We start from the raw sequence: 17,435 nt of genomic DNA, 5'->3' as shown, positions 1-17,435 counted from the left end.
TTATCTTTGCCAAACCTCTATTTTGCTGCAAGAATAGCTTGTTGCTCTGCCAGGGTTTTTTTTTCTGGATTCTACCTTTAAAAGCTTCCCAGCGCAGAGGCAGGTAGCTGCTCCAAAACGACCCTCTCTTTTTTCAGCAGGACCACAAAAAGAAACCTGTATTAAAATCGGTACCCTGAACTTCTAAATGAGATAAAAACAGGGTGGGTCACACTTGCTGTCTGAGACGTCAGCAGCATGACACAGCTCTCCTTGTACTGACCATGCATCCTGTAGCTACATTCCCCCCCTCCAAGCTGGAGGGCACCACTCTGAGAGGCAACAAATCAGCACCTCTCCCCAGTCCCTCTCTGGATTCTCAGCATAGGAATGGGAAGCTGGACGAGAGGAGCAGCCCTGCTATGAACAGGGAGCAAGCCCACCAGTTAAATAAGATGGTGCCATTGCTGCAACTAGGAACAGTGCCACCTAGGTCCTGCCTGTTTGCTCCCTCCACCTGCTGCCTCCTTTGCCTAGCAGCCAGCACACCTTGCTAAAATGGTGCTCCGCACCATGGTGGTGCCAAAGAAGCCGAGCAGCTTCCCATGCTGTCAGTTCGCTGAAGGAGCTCACCAGATGCCAGAAGCCATGAGGGGAAGCTGTGGTTCTCAGGCTGGGGAGGAGGCAGGAACACAAGGCCCATGCTAGTGGGCACCTCTGTCAACGGTTTACAGGCATTAGGCCCGATTCCGTGACAAAGGGGACAGGGGACCCAAGGGCCCACGTCCCGGGAAAAGGGGAAAGGGGAAAAGGGTAGGGAGATGGCCCTGAGAGCAAAGAACAGCGGCAACAATCTGAGGAGAAACAAACTAATTTACTAAATAAAATATCGGAATGCAAAACAACACACTATAAGACAATATAATTACAATTTAAGCTGATAAATCCAATACAGAGAGAGAGAATGTCCCAAAATCAAGGTAGGCCTTACTCTACTACCGATGATAAGGTGGCTGGAGAGCGAGGTGCTGCCAAGACGAGAGACGGCGGAAAAAGGGACGAGGGCTCGTGATCTGCAAGTTTTTATACTGCGAGCTTCTATCTTTTCCCTCCGGCTGGAAAATGGTAACAAAGGAGCAAAGTACCATGGGGACTGTAGTAGTCCTTCTCTTCTGAGAACTAGGTATGTCCACTACATGATGTTATGATGTGGAATACCAATAACCGAAAATCACAAAACCATGACACACCTCAAAGCTAACTCTCCACACCTGAGGTTTGTCTGCCCTCTCTTAAAGAGGTCCTACTTCTAGCACTATTATTACTGAAATCTGTTAAGCCCTTCTCAGGCCAGGCTTTGGTCCAGCGTGCTACTCGGGACAGAGTAGCAGAGAGGTTTCAGCCGTGGTCCACCAGCTCAGTGGTGGGAAGGGCCTTCACTGCCCTCCTGCCCCACACGCCTGGCCATCTGCCACAGGTGCTTGCCTCATCCTGGCTCTGAGTCTCAGGTGGGCATCACGAGGCAAACAAATCCACTAATACATCAGAGAACTTGTCCAGTGCGAAAACCCTCTGACTGCTTCCTGAAGGGCTGGTGAGTTTACTTGGTTTACGGGAACACAAGGTGAGCACCAATGTGACACAGGGCTGTATTGCATGGGCCAAAGTAGGGAAGATGGGCAGAGGATGAAGAAAACAATGGGTGAAAAGGGGTATTTCTGCAGAAAGGGCCAGGAAATACCTTGACTGGATGAACCTTCTGTGGGACAGTGCCCTGCCCCCTGATTCCAGCAGCACTGTGGGTGTTGCTACACAGACCCAGTGAACTCAGTTCAGACATGCAAATGTGTTGGTAACCCCAGCTACCTGGCACACTCCCTGCAGAGGGGCTTCCCACAGCAGGCGACTACGCGCAGTAAGGATCTACTACTACTACAAAAGGAAAAAAAAAAGACAAGAAACCAGCCACCAACTTCAAGTCCCACTAACGCACTGGGTTGGAAACTCTGGAGCTGCTTAATGCGCAAATCAGCAGCAATCTGTGAGAAGTTAGGGCGAGCACCTGAGATCCTAACTCCTTCAGCCCGTGCTTAACCTGCAGCGCTTGCAAACCAGCACCCAAAGGTTCGCAAGTCTCTCTTCTGCCATGGTAGCCCAAATGCTTCACATGGCATCTGACATCTCCTGGGCTGCAGAAGTGAAATGCAGGCCCACGTGCTCCCCCTTGCAGTAACCAGGACACCTCGAGACCTGGTATCTAGCCAAAGAGTCACATGGGGATAACAAGACAACCTAAGGCCACATTTACAGCCTTTTCTCAGAGAAAAAGCAAACAGGTTTTCATCTAGTGCAAAACAGGACTATTATGAAAGACACTTGATTAAATATTTTGAGGCATTTCAAGTGATGAGGAAGTAAAACTGCCATGAAATTTTACATTACCCATTATAACAGTTGCCCAGACAATGTATCTGTAATTCACTTGCCAAGGCTTGCTCAAGTCGGATTACATGAAGGCCAGTTTTCAAAATTTTTCATCTAGAAGAGTTGGGATGAGTGCTTTAATTTCAAAAGCACAAGAAGGGAGACCATCCTTTAAAATGACACCACTGCTTTTTTTTTTTTTTGCAAACACATTAGCTCTTTGATAGATTTCTCCAGGGGCATGGTACGATCTGGTGATTTTCATGTTCAGAGGGCTGAAAGGAACAGCTATGAAAAATCGTGTAATGAATCTGCATGAAACAATCTCACTGTGGTAAGAACAGATTAAGGGAGATATGAAAAAGAAAAAAATAGGACTAAACTTCATTAAAACTTTGATTCAAGGTAAGAGAAGACAAAAATAGCTGTTTTAGGAAAACCATGGTCACAGAACTTCTTACAGCAGTGACACGCAAAGAGAACTTCCCTGCCTTTGATCAGCTTGAATAACAAAACTGAAGTGTTGGAAAGCACGCTTTCTAAAGAGCAGGAGATATAAACCACAGTATTTACGACCAGTAATAGTCTGCCTTGGAGAACAGCATCGATGGCATCCCCCTTTTTTTTGCCTTAGCTCCCATGACCGGGTAAACATGACTACGAACACTGTGACCCTTCTCAAAGTCAGGTTATCTTCATTTTAAAACAATCATTGCGATCAAAGGCTCACCCTCCAAATTCACCACTGTCTATATTTCAGCATTTGAATTCTAAAGCGGCTCAACACAACTGCTAAATATTTTGTTAACCAACACCAATCCCTAATGCTTATTTGGTTAAAAAGAAAATAAAATAAATCTCAGTTAATTTAAAGTTCATTCTCAATGTGGTTTTCAAATCTGTCAAAACACGCACAAGGAGGTCTAGTGGAAGCCAGGAACTATGGGAAATTCAACTTGAAAGTTCAATCTGAACCACAAGGTCAAAGAAACAAAGTCATAACCAGTTCTCAAGCTCCAACACACCCACACGCCTGCTCACAGAAACTTGGAGTGCTCCGAGGACCCAAGCTCGGATCAGGCTGTGCAACAGACTCCGGGCATAACGTCGCATTATGTCTCCCCTAACAACTAACGTCTAACCCCAACACGATGCTATGTAAACACATAGATGCACATAACCTCCCTTTCAGTCCCAGAATCCCCTCAACACGCCTATTCCAGAGGGATAAATGGGTTCATTCATAATCTATTTTTAAACACCAGACGTTTTAAAAGAATTTCTTTCAATTCTTCAACGTCTTTATTTAAAATAACACAGACTCAGACCCTCATCCCTCCTCCGCTGGTTGCGGGCCGCCGCCGCCCCGCTTGTCCCGACGGTATGCCACTGGGGACCACCGCAGCCACCGCCTGCACCACGACCCCGCGCTCCCTCCCCACCCGGCTCTGCTCGGGGGGACTGCGGCGGCCCTGATGCGGGACGGGGGGGGGGGGGGGGGGTGAGAGGAGGGACACTCAGGCTGGAGCCCAGCAGGGGAAACTTGGCGGCGCGGGGAGGGTCTCTGCTGCAGTCCCCCTGACGCGCCTCCCACCCGCATCCTCGAGAGAGATGGGAGAAGGGAAAAAAAAGAAAAAAAAAAAAAAAGAAAGAAAGAAAGAAAAAAAGAAAAAAAGAAAAAGAAAGAAAAAAAGAATAATAAGAAAGGTTGCGGGAGCCCTGGGTACCACAGCAGCGGCCGCAGGACCGCAGTCAGGAGGTCTCCTAGCACAGCCCTGCCCCGGCTGGGTGCGGCTCTCTCCCCCCGCAGCCGCACACAAAAGCGTCGCCGCCACCGCTGCCGCCACCCCCAACCCGGCCCCGCCGCCCTCGCCCCTCGCCGCCGCCGGGAGTTTTATGACTGCGGCGCTGCCCGTGGCGCAGTCCCGGCCCGACCGCCGCCCGCTCGGCCCGCAGGCTCCCGCCGACCCCGGCAGGTGCCCGCCGGCGCGCAGGAAACTTTCCCCGCGCTGCGGAGCCGCCGCCCGCCTCCCCCGGCGCCGTGCCGCCCCGGCCTTACCTTGGCGGGCTCCGAGGGGGCGGCGGCGGCCCCGTCCTCCTGCGGCGGGGCGGGCGGCTCGGCGGAGCTGCCGGCGCCCATGGCGCTGCCCCGCAGAGCCGAGCGGAGCGGAGTGTAGCGGCAGTGGCTTCGGGGGCGGCGGCTGTGGCGCGGCCGGGAATGAGGGAGCGCGGCTCTCCGCGAACTCCTTTAGGGAGCGAGAGGAGGGAGGGAAAGAAAAAAAAAAAAAAAAAAAAGCGAGAGAGGGAGGAAAATCACCTCCGCCCCTGATCCCCCCGCCCGTCTCCCGTTTGCTCCATCACATGAGCAGAGCCCCAGACACGCCTTGCAGCATCGAGCCGGGCTGATAAGGAGCGGCGGCGGCGGAGGAGGAGGAGGGGGGGGGAGGGGGGCAGCGCCCTGCCCGCTGCCCGGGGCCTCTCTCTCCTCTCTTGTGGGCACCACCGGTGCCGCCGGGCGGGAGCGCCGCCCGGACCCCAGACCCAGCCTGCGGCCGCTCCGCTGACTCAGCTCTTTTACCTCCCCCTTCGCCCACCGGGACCGAGCCGCCCCCCGCCAATGCCCTCCGGGGGCTCCGGCCAGGGGCTGCCCCGCGGTGGGCTCGGGGCCCCTTCGCCACCCGCGTCCGGGGGTTGCCGACCTCAGCCGTGAAGGCCGCCGGGGGCATGTCCGGGCTGCGACTGACGCGGAGCAAGCAGGGACCTATGCCTTAGCGGGGTACCACGCTGCTTGCTTGCTTTTTTTTTTCTTTTCTTTTTGCCATGCGGCACAGGTTCTCACTGATTAATTCCTGCTAGACTGCATGCCGAGCAAAGCAGGCAACGAGGTAGCTTCTCTCCCGACCCAGACACGGTGCCCCATTTCCCTGTGCCACAGGAGTGGGACCAACGTGCACACAGCAGTGCTCTGATCCAAAAGGACCCCCAGGGAAATGACACGTACACGGAGATAAACCAACCGCGGTGTTGCCTTAGGGAGCCCCTCCCTGTGAATCCCCCCATCCTCCACTGAGTTCATAGTTCAAATCAGATATCGGGGACATTTTCCTTTAGAGAACGTGAAACAATCCTCATCCATTGAATCACTGGGTCATTCAGGTGTATATATATATGTATTTATTTATTTATATTCTCTTGACAGTCTGCTCTGTTAATTGCCTGCTCTCTGCACGTGGTCAGCTTTTTATGTAAAGCAATCAGGCCACACCAAGTCACTGCATGACACAGCCACTGCAGCAGTACAAGAACCTCATGGAGCCTCAGCAGAACCAAACTGCTGCTGGGGATGGTGCAGGCAGAACCACATCCCTCCCTTCAGCCCAGCCTTGCTCACCCTCATATGTATGTGTGTAATACCAGGAACACGTTGTCCTAAGGCCACTTATCTCTCTAACAGTTTTCTTAATCGTTCATTTATTTATTTTTTCATCATCTTCAGGAAATTAGTATTGCTGCATTTGTTTTAAGGGAGAGCAGGAAAAGGGAGTGAAAGTTGGTTGTGTGGTCGCTTGGCTCTGGGAGGTAGAAGTGAAGCCTGGAGCCATGGCCAGGCCCTGGGAGCAGCTGTACCCCAAGGGCAGAGTCCCCCACTGAGTAATTCCCAACATCTCTGGCTTCTGAGCCCAGAGACACCGAGCCCTTCTCACTTCTGGTGCTCAAGCAGTGTGTTGGTGCTTGGAAGTGCCGTAGGTGCTGACGTATTCCAGACTGGGCCTACGAGATCTTCTTTGCAGTAAATTATCACTAATAATGTGCTAGTGATTTCAGAACCAAGCCCACAGCAGCTTACAGAGCCACCCGAAGGCTAGCCTGGCTGCTGGCTTCCCCTCAGTTGCAGCCCCACTGTGGCCCCAGTGGCTCCTGGGGCTTCGCACTGAGGGAAAATTAGGGATCCTGCTCAAGAAAGGAAACATACCATAATTCAAGCTCTGTGCCATATCATTTTCACTGCTTGTTGGCCACTAAATGTTTCCTTTGCAAGCAGCTAGGGCACAGCCTCCTTTCTGCCATCTGAAATTGCTCTGTAGCCCTTCTGCTCATGGCTTGTACCTTTTGCTTCCTTTCCTGGAGTAACTCCAGCACAGGGACTTCAGGAGATATACCCATGGCCCCACTCTGGCCCAGAGGCTGTTTGTTGGTTCTCTTGTAGCCTTTTGCCTTGCTCCATGTCCTGTCTATGCAGGAGGAATAGAGACAGATGACAGGTCTGACTCTGGCATGTGTCGTCCCATGTTTCTCTATCTTCTGCCTGTGTGCTAGAAGGGTTACTGCCCAGACCTTTACTCTGAGCAGCGTGACTGCCTCTTGCTACACATAAGTCTTTCAAGCACTAAGTCTCTTTGCCTTTCCAGTCGGGAGGAGTCACATGTACTTCAAATGGGCCTCTTCCCAAGGCACCAAGCAGTACTGTTGGAAGAATAATCAAACTATAGGCAGAAGTACGCATGGGTACTTTTCAGAAAGCCAAAAATATAGTAATTAAAGTACTACTGGCATGTTACCCGCATTTCTTGTCCCGTCCATGATCTGCCCCATCTGCAACTTGTGGCTCTGGCTCTGGGTCTCTGTTGATCTGACTGTGCCTAAGGAGCAACGGGGTGACATGGAGGGCTGGGACCCTGCATCTGCAGTGGGAGGTGGGGTCACCTGGCATGGGCCATGGGCTCCCCATCTCCAGCCCAGGGTGCCTTGTCATGGGTTTGTGCAGGAGCTGGGGTGGCTAACTGGAGCCCTGTTCACACTAACACCCCTTTGCTTTTATCAGCAGGAGCCACGCTGGGATATTTTTGGCATAAAATCTAAGTGGAGACGTATAATGCAAGTGTTCTTGAAATGGGAAGCTCTCAAGAACATATCTTAGATCTGGATAGAGAATGTAGTGCTCTGACTTCACCTCAGCTGTGCTTACCAGCTACCTTCAGCCATTTTTCCCTCCTTTTTAGCAAATTGTGATAGGAAATCCCAGGATGTTGCTAGAAATGAATGTGTATACCTAAGGATCTAATACCTATCAGCCTAACAAAACACTAGCAAGAAGTGTAAAAAGAAGAAAATGACAAAAAATAGCCATGTAAAAATAGTTTGCTTGCCAGCAGCCTTGATTAAGCCATAGGAAGAAACAACAAGAAAGGAAAACAATTTCCCAAATTACCTTTTTTTTGTAATTATTTCTTAGGAGCTAAAATACTCTAGAAAATCATGCTGATATACAGAATGCAAAAACAAACAAACAAACAAACAAAAAACCCAAAACCAAAAACAACAAAACACACACAACAAAAAAACAGCAAAACAACCAACATCTAAATCTAATCTATTCACATCCCAGACGTTATCTGTATCAGAAAAGATCTAATCATGTATGTATATGTATGCATGCAATTTATAAAACAGCATCAGGTTTGATGATTATTTAGGTAAAGGCCATATATCTGAATAACAAGTGTGTCACCCAGAGCATGTTTGCACATCGTGGCTTGTCCCAGGTACCACTGTTCAATGTGCTGCAGCCATTTTGGGAGATCTGCCCCCACCAGTGGTTTGCTTTCTATCCTTACCCACTCCTCAGTTACCCTGCTCTTCATGGAATTACTTTGGCAAACATATGAAGCTTCAGTAGTCCAGTTATCACCACCTGCCCGAGGGCAGTTCTTCAGAAGGGCACCGGACAGGGCAAAAGACTGCAGCAGTCTCATGACCCGCTGGGAATTTGACCGAAGAGATGCACAGCATGGCCTGGTCACTGCCCAAACAATGCAGTCTCAATCTCTTACTTCCCATATAACTTTCCTGTGATTGGGGAAGGCTAGATCCAGGCTATATCTTAGTTTCCTAGCAAGCGTTTGGCTGTCATGCAGCGTAGCAGAATAAATAACATACGGTGCAAATGTGTGGACCCCAGCTTGCGGGCAGGGGCATTGGTAGTGGCAGAAGTGGAGGAATGTGTCCTCCCTTGGTGGTGTTTTATCTGCTGCATAGATAAAGGCATCTGACCCAAGAAGCCTTTCAGTCAGTGCTTTGAGGAAATTCCTCATCAAGGAAGGAATGCCCATGGGACAGAGATAAGGAGGCAGAGAGCTCTCTGCAGTGCCATTGCCCCATTATCCCAGTGGCAGGTGGGTGACACTGCTTTGTCCTCAGGAGGAAACCTCTGGGACTGGGACTGGAGCTGGGACTGAGAGTAGCCCTGCAGAGGAATGTCTTGGCACTGTTGGTGTTGTCATGGCAGCTGAGAAGAACGGAAGGGTTCCGCGGCATCAGGTGCTGAGACACCGCTCTGAAAATTAGATTTTAATTTTGAACAGGCTCAGAATAATTTAAGTTGGAAGAGACCTCTGGAGGTCATGTTCTTGCTTAAAACAGGGCTAGCTTCAGCCTTAGATGAGTATGTGCAAGACTTTGCTCAGGCAAGTTCCTGTTGCTCCTCACCTCTTGCCAGGGCTTGTAGTGATACACTTCCAGCCTGTGCTGCTGAGGGAGTCCTCAGTGCCCACACCTGGGACCTAGATCCAAGGCCTGTCCTTTACTTGTCCCTCAGCGGTCTCTGCCAAGCCCACATGTCCCCGTCTCTCTTCCTGAGGTGTGTGGCTGCCACCACCACCACCACCCCAACAGGTACCTGGCATTGCCCATTGTCCAGACAGCCACGTCCTCTGTCAGAAGTCCTGTCCTCCAAATGGGAAGAAGGTCATGAAGTTTTTCTGCATCCCTCACACAGAGGCTACCTGCTCCTCTGGCCATTTTTTGTCATATTTCATGGCTCCTGGCTGAGCTGAGAGACATTTGCTGTGTGAAAAACGGTGTAAGGTATGTGATCCTTTCTCTGTGATGCACTCCCAGGTTAGCTGCAGGTGGGAAACAGTAAAATGTTTCCTGGATCGCAGCCCCAGCAAACAGAGCAGAAAAACAAATTTTAAAAGAAACACGCAGACCACCAGGATCTCAGTGCTGTCACATTCTTCCTCTGGCCTGAGCAAGGACCATCCTACTCTGCCACTGCCCACCCAGAATGCTGCAGCAGGGATGATTTTCCTAGCCCGTTACCTTGACCTTCCTCTCTGCAACATTCCTTTTGCTCTCTACAGAGCACAATTTTGAGTCTTTGCCTCAAACAACCTTCCTCATCTAATGCTACCATTTTTATAATCCCTCTTTCAGAGCTGATGGTGGTCATCACCCTTCTGCTTTGGAGATCTTCAGAAAGGAGACTTTGTGCTTTGCCTTTTGCTGGAGGTAACATCCTTCAGAGTCCTTCATTAAATCATGCCTTAGATATGCTGTCTACAGAAAATGGATCGGCTGCAGAGATGTGGCTGATCTATGATCACTGCCTGGCATGCTGGACAACCTTACTTCCTCATTTCCTCATCTTACCTTTATTGGTCTATAAGTGTCTGGTGCAGTCTCACCAGACTTCACCTCTGAGCCTGAGAGCCCCTCCTTTATTCATCCCAAGCCACCTGCCTCTATGCAGCTTATGCTGCTGCCTCCCAGTTTCCTCTTCCTTTCTTGCCCAGTCCCATGCAGGTGGCATCTGGTCCTACAGGTTTGAACACAGCTCTGGACACAAAAGGTCCCACCAGACATCTGCTGGGAAGTGTCTGGGTTCCAAAGCCATCTGCTTCATATCTGAGACTTTTCACCTGGGCAGCCAGTGGTCCTTAGGTGAGTGGGAGACACAGTTCCTAGGCTCTGAATGGAGGGAAGCTGTCAGATCTGCCCTTTACCTTACTTTAAAATTAGACTGTGAACTCTCCTATGCATGGACTTTTGTTCTGTCTGGTAGGAGCTATGTTGAAAATAATGGGGTTCAGTCTATGAGCTGTTTCTCCAGTAATACAAATAATAAATAGGCTTTAGCTGTTCATAATTTATAACATTTGTCATGAGCAATGAATAGAAATGTTAGGCTCATCGCTTGACTGACAAAGTACAAAGAAACATCCAATCTTTTAACCAAAAGCTTTTAACCTTCTGTCAGGGTGATCAAAAATAAGCTTGCTTCCAGAAAAATAACCAAAAGAAAGATAGCCTGAAAGATAGCCATCATGTTTCAGACTTGTGAATAATTCCTGAGCTGGGACTCTTAACTCAAAGCAGTTTTAGCCCTTCTGTTGTCAAGGCATATAAGATTACTGATGCGGGAAGGAAGCAAGAAGAAGCAAGCATAGATCATTTCTATCATCCAAGTTTTGTCTTAGTCATTGTACCAGAGGGCACTGATGCACCTGACAAGCAGAAAGCTTCAGAAATGGAGAGAACTGTCTACAGCCTTTGCGAGGGTCATTGTATTTGCCTACAACTTAGAAAACAAAGAAGTAAAAGCTGTTAGGTAAAGAAGTCTTTCTGTAGAGTGTCAGGTATAACTGTAAAATTTAGATCAACTTTTGCAGCATTAGCACATGAAAAGGTAAAATGCTTCTCTCCAAAGGACTCCATCTTTAAATGTTTATAATAATATTAGCAGATCCTCAATGAGTCTGGTTACCTTCACTGTAACAGCAGGAGCAATGACACAGCTGGTGTCATTTCTATGGTCGGTCATCCTGCCACAGAACTTGAAGTGATCCTTGATAAGATTTTCAGTGAAAGAAAAGAAGAAAGACAGCAAGAAAGCCTCTCCCATGTCAGATTCTTCAGGCTGACCTGTCAGCTTCTCTGTTACTACATTTGGACTTGAATTTCCCACCAAGGTCAGAGCAGATTAGAAACTACTTTCATATCTGACAGAAATATTACTCCCCTGTGAAAAGGGGGTGTATCTTAAACGTGGAAAAAGGGTTCTGTCTTCTCAAACAAACTGTGTGGAGGACACGGAGGCCTCTCTATTAACTCTGATTTGCACCAGCAGGTCATCTTCTTCCCCTAATCCCAGCTCCCCCACTTTTGTTTGGATCTAAGCAGTGGGCTCTGAAAGCGCAACTGAAAATTCCAGAAAGATATAATAAGATTTGAAAGATCTTATGATCATCTCATGATCACCAGCATTTCTCTTTATTCTGTTTGTGGGAAATGTGCAATATTTTGTTCTAAATCATGCCTAAAACACACAACAACAGAGTTATGTGCAGCCGGGCAAGGGCTTTATTTCAGGAGTGACCTCAGGACTCACATTTCCTCTTGCCTGAAGCTCAGTTCACTTTTGTAGGGAACTTGCTCAGTGGGAGACATGTTTTTCTTAAATGTTCAACAGCTGCATGGAAGCTAGGCAGAAGGAAAAACAGAGGGGAAGGCAAAGGATAAAAATAATAATACTGTATTCCCCCCTTGTCTTTTAAAACTCTTGTTCCCTCAAATAAAAAGTAAGAAAGAAAAGTCTGAAAATCCTGATATGATGAAACTGAGACCCATCGGCTGAGTGGCATGCCAGAGGTCATGAAGAATTCTATTGCGGAGATTGGAACAAAGCACAATATCCATTTCCCAGCCATGTTTACAGAAATGTCTAGCTCCGCCAGAATTAGTAATGGGATGCCAGAATGCAGAACAGCTACAGCTTTTTTCAAGCACGGATCTAAATAACACAGTGCTGCAAGAGCGTGTGAAAGCAAAGAGTGACCAACTTTATGAAATGCCTTTATTTTAGAGAAGCCTTGAAAAATAAGAGGATTTGATGAGGAAGATGTTTGGGAAAGATGTACAGTAGCTGAAAAGAAAGGTGACTATGCTAATAGGCAGGTGAACTCAGAGTACTGAAGATCAGCATTAACCTGAGTTTCTGTTTGGTCACTTGGCCTCCCGTGCATGTATCCCACATTCACTTTACATGTCAGGGATTGAACCTGCACGCCCTTCTCTGCTGTAGTGACAGTCTATAGCAGTGGAAGCAGCTGCTTGAAATAAATGAGAAGAAAGGTTTCCCTGGTTTACTTTCCCTGTGTGGGATGCCTTTCTTAGCTGGAAATGAACTTGTGCATCTTGCAAATATGAAAGAAAGGAGAAATTAAGAAGAAAAAGATGAAGTGGCAGTCAGCAGAAAGGTAGAGTTGGTTGTTAAGGACTCCAAAGACAGAGGAAGCAAAGAACAGATAGGGAAGCAAAGAAAATCAGTAAGAGCTAAGAGGTACCAATGAGGATTAAAAAGTGAGGGGAAAGGAAGAATTACACTGAATTTTTCAAAAATATAGTATTTGGTTTGCAAAATGGTTGCAAGAATAGTTTGCAGAATAGTTGCAAAAGCTTTAAACTATTCTGATGAATGGCTGCAGTTCCATCAACAATCACTTTTAGGTGAAAATCAGGAGATGTCGCTCTGCCTGTGCACCTGTAATCTTTCATCAGTCTGTAGGCTGAGTCCTCCTTGCTCAGCAGTGCTTGTGGTGGGGAGAGGATGGAGACGATGCTGACAGAGATCAGTCCTGCTTTACCTGACTCTGACTGCAAGCAGAAGATACTGCTCTTGTTAAAGTGATAGGTCTTCCATAGGTGCAGTTAGCACTTTCAGGATGTTCTTCTGGGCACCAAGACAAAGCTGAGCAAATGAGGTGGGATCAAGGTCTCTCAAGCATATTTTGGGCAGGCCACGGAGAGAAGCAATGGCCCTGTTCCTCTGGCCTTGGGCAGCAGTGGTGGCAAAGCCCAGACAGGATACTGTGGGCATCTAGGCCTTGTCTTCCTCTCTGGTTCCTGAGCCCTGCAGACCATGCTTGCAGAGGGCTGGCTTACCAGGGCCTTCTCCTAGACTGTGCTCCCTTCAGTTTTCAGCACACCTTCTTGAGTGGTTCAGAAATAACTCTCCCATCTGCCACCTCATATGAAGCTGCAGAGGGGATGTTACTTGGGGACCAGGATTTATCAGAGCAGTACCTTTTCTGCAGGGATATGCTGCATGCTCCAGGGCCTCTGAGAAGGACAAGACTCCGTGCTAGCATGGGTGCTGCTTCATAGCTTATTTCTTGTTGAATCAGAAACTGTAAAACACTGCTCCCTTCCTCTGAGTGGATGCGAGTATCATCTTGTGACTGTGGCTCAAAACCCAGTCCTGTCAGCAGAATATGAGTCCTCTGGCAAAGCTTAAAATCAGTTGTTTTGAACAACTCTGCTCCTGAGCCGCCGGCCTTGCCTTGAGTTTAGGCTGCTCAGTAAATACCATTGGCCACTGTGTCTAGCTACTGGCAAACAGCTGCATTATGAACATGGGCGGTTGGCAAGGCCGTGATGTGATAGCAAAACCCAGGTGGATATTATCAAAGTTTACTCTCATGAGTAGCTGGTGCTGACATAAATCTGCTCCCACAAAGATGGTGGTGAAACTCTCCCTGCTGGGGTTGGGAGCTTGGCAGCTTCTATCCTCAGGTTGCCAAGTCACCCAATTCATATGGAGATAAATTACGCCTTTTTTTGAGAAGGACTGCCTTTTAAAAGCATGTTGCTCTTTTCAAATCTATAGTGCTCATCACAGCAGGACAAAGATTTTAAGTCATCCTTTGTGGTTTTATGCTTGTTTGTTTTTGAATACATGTGAGAGGTGAAGATCTAGGCCCCTGTATCTGTCTGCATGCAGATGATTTCTGCAGCCTTCTGCAGCACAGAGAGTTGGGGACAGTGAGCGGCCCACGCACAGAAATGCAGAGGCTCATGCTGGCTGTCAGCTTGTGACCCAGGGCCAGAAGTGGTGGGAACAGAGGCACAGTCCTGCTGGGGTAAGCCAAAGGACTTTTAACTCGATACTATGAAGTTGATACTGTTCAGTATTGGATTATTAGGGGGGAAAAGATCTCTTCACCTAAGTTTATGAAATAGCTTTCTATTTCATAGGTTATGCTTTTTCTAAGCTCTATTATGTAGTGACCAGTATAATTATTGAGGAATGGAGTATTGCTCTTGTGTTATATCTGTCTTACTGTGTATTTTAAATCTGATTTCCAGAAGCAATAAGTATATCTGGAAACTACCCCAGCTTGTACTTCTGTAGTGTCAGGAAATAAGCCTGGCAATGAGCAAAGCGATAACGTCTTCTAGGATTCTAACCATCTTCCATCTCTTGTTATGATTTTGTCGTTTTAATTTCTATTTCAGTGGGCACTAGATCAGATTAAATTGCTTTGCACATTAATTTCAAATTCATAGGCCATTTACCCCAAAGCATGCAATAATGTGTCTACCTGCTATACCCAAAAAATAATGTGACAGATGTCTGGAAGCAGCTGATTAATAATTTTTTCTGTCTAGACATTCATCCTGCAGTATCAGGTGTATTCAGATTGCTCTACTGTCCAAAGAGGATTTTCTCATGACTGTCCTTTCAAGAAGATGGAAGTTTGGGTAGCTCTGGTCTGCTTTTTTCTCCTCTTGACCATACAGAAACTATCAGTGCAAACACAGGGGAGGATGCACTGTTTGGGTGGGGACTTTCAGTGAAGAAGTGCATATGCATCCATCCAAAACATAGCTCAAATCTGCCCAGAGCCATGTTTCTCCAGATTCCCCAAAAGGCAAGACTTCTCCTCACCCCTGAGGACCAGAAATGTTGCAGGAGCTAATTGCCTTGACACAGCTGCTGTGGTTGACTCATGTACCCAAGAAGATCCATTCAAGGGGTGGATGATGGTGCAGAGATAGAAATTGCCCTGGGGAGAAGTTTGCCCTCTCACAAAGTTTTGCTCTTCAGTGCTCCGACCCACCTATGTAGAACTAAGTACAGCATCAGTGGCTCTTTAATTACTGAAGTATTCTCATATGACTGTGTTTCTTCTCACCATGTCCTTGCACACTGCACTCAGCTATGCCTCTTTCTTTGTATTTTAGCTTTGGAAATTTTTATGGGGAAGGGGAGGAGAAGGGCCTCTAGTTACAATGATGGTTAATGATGGTTACAACTATACTTATGGAAACAGCTAGTGAGGATATGATCCATGGCCCCAGCTGATCTGGGAGGCCAGGGGTCTACCACAGGAGCATGCAGATCTTTGCAGAAGGGGAGAGGGAATCTCCTGTCAGCTCTCGGGCTCTGCTTCCAAAACAGATGTCTCTGCAGCACTGCTTCAGTCTTCAGTAAGAGGCTGGAGCTCTGATGCCCACCTCTGCAGGGTTTGCTGCTCCCCTGGCCAGAGGCTGGGTGGCCAGTGCTCCGTCCCAAGCTTCTCACCTGTTAGCTAACATCAGCTGGTCTCAACGGGAGTATTCCACTGGTTATTACACTACGTCCCAGTCCTTCAAAAGCTCTTACACATCTCAGGTTTCATTCTCAAGCACAAATACACAGGCCAGTCTGAGCCTCAGCCTTAAGATGCTGGCTCCTGTCATGAAGCAATCCATTACTTACAGCTTGTAAACATACCTGAAATTAGCTTTGATCATAGCAACTCAAAAAAAGAGAGATTTTAGAGAAGCTGAATTTTTTGTATTTTTCCTTTTTGCTCTACTTTTCATAACCTTAACAAAAAAAAAAAGCTGAAATAACTCTTTTGAAAAGAGATAGAGTACCCCCTTGAAGCCCCATCTGCGGCTGTTGCTGGTGGCATTTAACTCTGTAGCTGCACTTTGCAGCAGAGATCTAATCCTTAACATTGATGTTTACAGTGGAAAAGTTGACAGATCTAGCGAGCACAGAGATGCTTAAAATGTTTCTTTGTGAAGAACGCACAATTTTCTTATCCAAACAGAGAGAACATCTTGTTGCTCACGCAGTATGCAAGGTCATGTCAAATAGTGAAGTAATTTTGTTGTTTTTGCTAGTTTTACTTTCAATGCCATCATGTTCCAAGTCTGAGCATTGTTCTACAGTGTCTCCATGTCCGGTTTTCCAGGTATTCTGCTTCAGAGGCTTTTGTCCATCCTCAGCCAAGATGGATGTATTTTTTAATACATTTAGGGGGAGATTTTCAAATGAATAAAGCTTCTTTGAAAATGTTGTGCTTTTTAAAAAAAAAATGATATTATCTTTTTAATACTGCACAATTTTCTGTTTGAAGCAAAGATTTGAAGAACCTAACCACTGGCTGTGCCCTGTTCCTCTGACTTACCCCATCAGTACAGATGGTGAGGCTGCTCAGGTAAGAAAAGATAACGGATGAGTTAATGTCAACGTTTATTTTTATATTCCTTCATTCTTCAGCTCCTCATTTACACGAAGTGGAAAGCACAGTGAATTCAGCGAATGTTTACTTTGTTTGTGCCAGTTTTCTAGCACGTCTAGACTCAATATGAGAATCCACACTTTTGCACTTGAGCAAATGAAGGAGATGAATAATTTAATCATTGTTTATTGAAACCTGATGCAAGAGGCAAGTACAGTGAAGGAGGACTAAATGGCTAAGTACTCTGCTTTTCATGGGGCATCCTTAGTTACAGTATAATGTCCTATTGTAATGTCCCATTGTATCCAGCCAAGGAGGAAATATTTAGAAGCATTCTATTAGATTAAAACATGCAGCCAAGAAGTAGTCTAGCAAGATAATGCTGTGTTACAAATACATAGCATGGGTAGGAGACATTGTTCAGTAGCATCTCTGCAAAGCTATCTTATTTTAAATTGTCGTGCTCTTTATATTTATTCTCCTTGGTCATAATAAACACCACCAACATTTTCTGCAGGTATTTCTGATGGTGTGGGATGAGATTGCTGGAGACTGTATAGACATGGGAGAATGTAGGGCCACTGCGTATGCAGTTAAACTTCGACATGAGGAGTTGCACAGTGTTTGGAAGAGCTCTGATTTTAAAATGCCACCTGTTTTTCAGGGAAAAACAATTTGCAGGCTCTTATCCAATTGTTACTGAAGTCAAAGTGAAAAAATTAAACTCCAACTGCACAGAATAAATATTGTTTTCCGTATAATATTTATTTAATTTGAAAGTTAATTTCTAGGGGCTTTCTTACTTACCTTATTGCCTGTGCAATCAAACAAAGCAATGACACTCCAAATTCTAGTGTCATAAAAAGACACCATAAAATTTAGTGTCTGGGTGAGCTTTTGAAAAAAATGTGATTCCCTTCCCTTCCCTTCCCTTCCCTTCCCTTCCCTTCCCTTCCC

General features: G+C 46.9%; 1 protein-coding gene and 1 long non-coding RNA gene across 3 annotated transcripts in view; one reads left to right on the top strand and one right to left on the bottom strand.

Moving 5' to 3' along the window:
- AKAP12 (A-kinase anchoring protein 12) overlaps positions 1–4,702 on the bottom strand; it is a 32,747-nt gene extending 28,045 nt beyond the window's left edge. Inside the window, exon 1 of the mRNA XM_021390160.1 lies at positions 4,463–4,702. Within this exon, the coding sequence (XP_021245835.1) occupies positions 4,463–4,543 (81 nt within the window). The 5' untranslated portion in view covers positions 4,544–4,702. The remainder of the gene's footprint in view (positions 1–4,462) is intronic.
- Positions 8,679–17,435, top strand: part of LOC110395429 — a 9,538-nt gene continuing 781 nt past the window's right edge. The window contains exons 1-2 of one of the 2 annotated variants that reach the window (XR_002436380.1): positions 8,679–8,721; positions 16,374–16,454. This is a non-coding gene — a long non-coding RNA (uncharacterized LOC110395429). Of the gene's footprint in view, positions 8,722–13,971; positions 14,103–16,373; positions 16,455–17,435 lie in introns of those variants that run through there. The other variant, XR_002436379.1, reaches the window with a different exon arrangement.

Source organism: Numida meleagris, chromosome 3 (genome assembly GCF_002078875.1).
Source record: "Numida meleagris isolate 19003 breed g44 Domestic line chromosome 3, NumMel1.0, whole genome shotgun sequence".
In the NCBI taxonomy this organism is placed as follows: Eukaryota; Metazoa; Chordata; class Aves; order Galliformes; family Numididae; genus Numida; species Numida meleagris.
The sequence above is the reverse complement of the archived record's forward strand: the minus strand, read 5'-3'. Positions and strand labels throughout refer to the sequence as shown.